The sequence below is a fragment of the Dermacentor andersoni genome, chromosome 6 (genome assembly GCF_023375885.2).
Source record: "Dermacentor andersoni chromosome 6, qqDerAnde1_hic_scaffold, whole genome shotgun sequence".
Taxonomy (NCBI): domain Eukaryota; kingdom Metazoa; phylum Arthropoda; class Arachnida; order Ixodida; family Ixodidae; genus Dermacentor; species Dermacentor andersoni.
In genome coordinates, this window is record NC_092819.1 from 66,556,286 (window position 1) to 66,561,694 (window position 5,409).

The 5,409-nt window shown below is 49.7% G+C and overlaps 1 protein-coding gene across 1 annotated transcript; it reads right to left on the minus strand.

Moving 5' to 3' along the window:
- Nucleotides 1–974: 974 nt before the first annotated feature.
- LOC140219064 (uncharacterized) lies at nt 975–5,205 on the minus strand. The gene is made up of 3 exons (XM_072288935.1): nt 3,844–5,205; nt 1,611–1,833; nt 975–1,424 (listed from the first exon to the last, which is right to left on the minus strand). Exons 1-3 carry the CDS (start codon nt 4,983–4,985, stop codon nt 975–977), a joined length of 1,815 nt encoding a protein of 604 aa, XP_072145036.1. The 5' UTR covers nt 4,986–5,205.
- Between the last annotated feature and the right edge of the window lie 204 nt (nt 5,206–5,409).

The window sequence follows — 5,409 nt, forward strand, 5'->3', positions numbered from 1 at the left end:
GTGTTTCTTTAAAATGGAGATAAAAGCAAACAAGACATGTGTTTGTCGGCGATTCTTGCGATTTCTTATTTTCTATGAGCCCTCGTGCCACCAATTCAGTGGGGAGAGTGAGCTGCGTGTTCTAAGGACGGAGGATGAAGGCTGGGCCATTGTACACCACTAATCCTGGAACAAGCAATTTACTCGCACATAACCACCATCACACCAAATTGCACAGACGAAGGAACAGAGCACTGATTTCCAACCGCCGATAAATCACTTGGAAGTCAGCGCTCTGTTCTTTATCTTCTCCGGCTCGGCTTGTTTCTTCCTTTCCATGTTGCGCTGCACCAGTTTTAAAACTAGCACGATTACCCATTGCGACGTGGCTTGCAATTATTCACATGGCGACATTTACATGACCTTTACCTAATTATTAGCCGAAGACTTTTCAACAGCCTGCGACATGGCTGGCCCCACTACTTCGTGCACCTACAAAGGGTGGCCCAGAGAGAAGCGAAATGCACTTAAATTCGAACCACAGTCGATCACACACGGAGCAACTAAATCCAAATTCTGCGTCGAGAAATTTCTTCTTAAATTTAGAATTCGCACCCTTGAAACGATTGACTGCATTGTACCTTCATCGCTTGGCCACGTTTTCGGCTTCACGACATTCATCATCATCATCCTTGCGCGTATTGCGCTGAGCTTCGTGGACACGACGTTATTCCGTGTCACGAGCACGACGCCCTTGTTCACGTTATCGTGTCTGTTCTCTGTCAGACACGCATCGTAGGCCGGAGATAAAGGGAATACCCCGTTTATTCCGATGATGTGCAATATATACAGAAGCACTAGTCACATGACTTTTGTGATAAGTGCGGGATGACAGCCAAAGAAGTGTGCTCGTGTTTTATCTACAGGCTGACGTCACATCTTTCCCTTTTTGCAAGCTAAGTACATTCACAATAACTCAACAACACAGTTCATAGTTAATCATTGATAGTCTTGATTATGCGACCGCAGCGGGTGGTTCTACGATGTCCGCTGGTTTCGCTGGCGTGACCATCCGACGGCTGCTGCACACCGGCATACTTCACTGGCGTTGTAGCCGGCGATTTGGCGGGCAGTTCGGGAACTTGTGGCTTCGGTGTTACGTCGATCTCTTCTTGATGGTGATCCCGTTGAACCGCCGATGGAACACTGTCATCGTCTCCCGTCTCTGGCAGTAGGAGGAGATGGCGTCTGTTCCGGCGAACGGCGCCTTTGTCGGTCCCCACCCAGTAGGACCGTGGTGTTTGGGACGGCCGCAGGATAGTTCCGGGAGCCCCCTTGTCTTTCAGCCACACTCGATTTCCTGCAGAAAGTCTGGGCAAAGACCTGGCAGCATGACGCTTGTCAAAGTATCTTTTCTGCCTGTTTCTGTATTCCTCATCCATTTTCTGCCACGAAGAGCTAACGACACAGGGTTTTAGCAGAGATTGAACGCAAGGTATTCTTGAGCGCAATCGACGGCTCATCAAAAGTTGTGCTGGACTGTAACCTGTGGGACCCGGCGAGTTCCGGTAGTTCAGCAAAGAAATGTAGGGGTCCTCTGCTTTCTTCAAAAGTAGCTTAATCGTTCTTACCATGCGCTCAGCTTCGCCGTTGGCTTGCGGGAAGAGCGGGCTAGTTGTGACGTGCTTGAACCCGTACACGCTTGAAAAATGCTTGAAAGCAAACGAGACAAATTGTGGTCCGTTGTCGGATACCACGGTGTTTGGGATGCCGTGCCTGGCGAAGATGCTCTTCAGATGGTTGATAACCGCTTCTGATGACGTATCGCCTTTCAGCAAGGCCAGCTCTGGATATCTGGAATGATAATCCACAACAACAAGATACACGGCGCGTTTTATTTCAAATAAGTCCACGCCGACTTTTTGCCATGGTAGCTCTGTCGTTTCCGAGGGAATCATTGGTTCCGCGAACTGAACGCGTTCACTCGCGCACACATGGCAATCAGCTACAGCTTTTGCTATCTCTTTGCTGAGCCCCGGCCACCAAACAGATTCCTTTGCTTTTGCTCTGCAGCGAACGATACCTTGGTGCCCTTCGTGTAGTCGTTCGATCATTTCCTTCCGCAGACTTCGCGGAACAATAATGCGAGCATCTTTCAGCAACAGGTTCTTGCAAACTGAAATGTTAGCACGGACGGGCCAAAATTGCCTCAAAACGTCTGGGAGCCTTTCTTTTCTTGGCCACCCGTGGTGGCAGGCTTTCATCAATGACAAGCATTCCTGGTCTTTTTGTTGCTCAGCTCGTATGAGATTAAGCATGCTTTCTGTAGCCGGTAGGCCCTGAACTATTCCATCGACGAAAGCAGATACGTCTGAGTCTGTCAAGGCGCCTAGAGTTTGGTTAGTAGCGTTCGCTCGTACTCTTGATAAGGTGTCGGCTGTCGCAATGCTTTTGCCGGGAACGTGCGTTAGTGTGAAGCAGTACCTCATCAAACGCATTCTGAATCTTTGGATGCGAGGCGGCATAGCGTCCAGAGGATCACGACCGAGCAACGGAAGTAGAGGCTTGTGATCTGTTTCGAACAAAAATTTCATACCTCTTAAAAATTCGTCGAAACGTTCAGCTGCCCACGTCAGAGCTAACGCCTCCTTCTCTATTTGAGAATATTTTTGTTCCGTCTTTGTCAGCGATCTCGAGGCATAAGCAACCGGTCGTCGTTCCCCGGATGGTTGGATCTGAAATAATACAGCACCAAGACCATACGATGAAGCATCAGCCGAGACTATTGTCTCGTAGAGAGGGTGGTACATGGCGAGGCACCTGTCCGAGCTGATGGTTTCCTTGATTTTGCAAAACGCTTGTTCCTGTAGCGGTCCCCACGACCACTCATTGTCCTTGCACAGAAGGCTGCGTAGAGGCGCGCTCATAGACGCTGCATCTGGAAGAAACCTAGCAAGATGGTTCATCATTCCCAGAAGAGAGCGAACTTCCGTTACGTTCTGCGGCCTCGGAAATTCTGTGATGGCCCGCACTTTTTCAGGATGCGGCCGCACGCCACCAGCGCCAAAGATCATGCCAAGGAAGGATACTTCTTGCACTGAAAAACAGCATTTTTCTTTGTTCAGCGTCACTCCTTCCCGCTGTAGTCTTCCGAGCACCTTGTGTAAGCGAGAGTCGTGCTCCGACTTATTTGCGCCGAACACAAGAATATCGTCCATGTAGTTCAAAACACCGTCTAATCCTTCCAAGACTTGCGTGAACTTCCTCTGAAAAACTTCTGGTGCCGAGGTTATACCAAACGGTAGTCTGCGATAGCAGTACCTGCCGTATGGTGTTATGAAAGTGGTGAGTGTTTGGCAGGACTCCGCAAGTTGGATTTGGTAAAATCCTGAGCTTGCGTCTAGTTTCGAGAACACAGAGGCTTCCTGAAAGCTTCCCATGATCTGCTCTACGGTTGGCAATTGGAGGCGCTCTCTTCTTACGAAGTTATTTAGTTGAGTGAGGTCGACGCAAATCCTGACTGAGCCGGATGGCTTCAAAACCGGCACAATTGGCGCACACCATTCCGTCGGATCCTCGACCTTCCTAATCATGCCTTCCCGCTCAAGCCTGTCAAGTTCCTCCTTAACCGCTTGCTTCATCGGGATAGGAATCCTGCGCGGGGTTGACACTGCGTAGGGGATTGCATTTTCTGTCAACCGTATCGTGTGCTCTCCTGCTATAGATCCGATTCCTTGAAATAGCCCTGGGTACTGTCTCGCGACCTCCTCGGACGTTTCTAGTTCGTCTAAAAATCGAACTACCCCAAGGGCATTTATTGCAGGTAGCCCTAGTAAAGGCATGTGCAAGTTTTTTACGACATACACTGTCTGCTCGCAGCGATTGTCCTTCCATGCGATTTCGGCTTGAAACTTTCCGCACGTGTCAATGCTTGCGTCACTTGGTCCCCTTAGATTTCCTGCTTTCTCAAGATAGCTTGGCATTCCTGGGAAATTTTCCCCCACGATCGTGACTTCTGCTCCAGTATCGACTTTCATTTTTACTTCATGGCCGTTTATCTGTACCGTCACGAAGTGCGCAGACAACTTGCTTTGTCGCGGTGTAACTGTGCCGAGGAATTGGCGCTCGTTATCTGGGCAGCCGTTATCTGGGCAGCCCGGTGCCGTTACCCCGTCAAGTTTTCTTTCTCTGTTTTTAATTCGACAAGCCTTTTCGAAATGCCCTAGCTTCTGGCAGTAAAAGCATTTTTGCTGCTTCGCTGGGCAACTAGTTCGCGGGTGCATCGAACCTGCGCAATAAGTGCAGCTTTTTACAGAAGCGGTCTTCTTGCGACGCGCAAGTGTAGCATTCCATTCTCTCTTCTGTTCTGTTTTCTTGTTCTTTACCGCTGCAACATATGTTTCGGCGCTCGTACCTTCCCGCTGTTTCAAGTCTGCTTGCTGCTGCTTTATCGTTTCGCTTGTTCGGGCTCTTGCTAGTGCGGTGGCCAATGTTAGCTTAGGGTCCATTTGAAGCTCTTCCGACAGCGCTTCGTCTAGAAGGCCAACTACAAAGCGATCCCTTATTAAACGGTCCTTCATGTTATCGAAGTCGCATCGCTCTGCTAACTTGTGGAGGTCGGTTGCAAATTCGTCTACAGTTTCCCCTGGCTGTTGACGACGTCTGTTAAAACGGGCGCTCTCATACACTGTGTTCTTCGTGTGAACGAAATAGGCTTCAAACTTTGCCTTTACGACCTTGAAAGTCTTCAGGTCTTCGTCTTTTACCGCTAACGAGCGAAGAATCTCTCTTGCCTTCCGGCCCATTGTGTAAAGAAGGGTTCTTACTTGAATTTCTTCCTTTTTCTCGCTGAGACCGGATGCGAAGCTGTAGTCTTCGAATTCCTCAATCCAAGAGGGCCAGTCTGATGCGTTGTGGAAATCAAATGGCTGCGGAGGCTTTATCCCAGCCATTGTTGCTCGTTGCTGGACGCTCGTTGCTGCCGTGCCTTCCGTGAGGACTTGCATCACTTGCAAGCTACTGCTCCGCTCTGTCGGACTGCATACGCCCCTGACGGTCTATTTCGGCAGCGGCCGATCCCACTTCTGACACCATGTCAGACACGCATCGTAGGCCGGTGATAAAGGGAATACCCCGTTTATTCCGATGATGTGCAATATATACAGAAGCACTAGTCACATGACTTTTGTGATAAGTGCGGGATGACAGCCAAAGAAGTGTGCTCGTGTTTTATCTACAGGCTGACGTCACATTCTCTTCGCCGCTCCTCGTATGCACGCTGCTCTTTAGGAGTCCGCTATGCGTGGCCTTACCACAGCACTGTCACAACATGAATGCGATGCCTTACTAGGCGGGCGCTCTATATATTTACTGGTGTTAGGCTGCTGAGCACAAGGTCGCGGGATCGAATCTCGGCCACGGCGGCCGCAT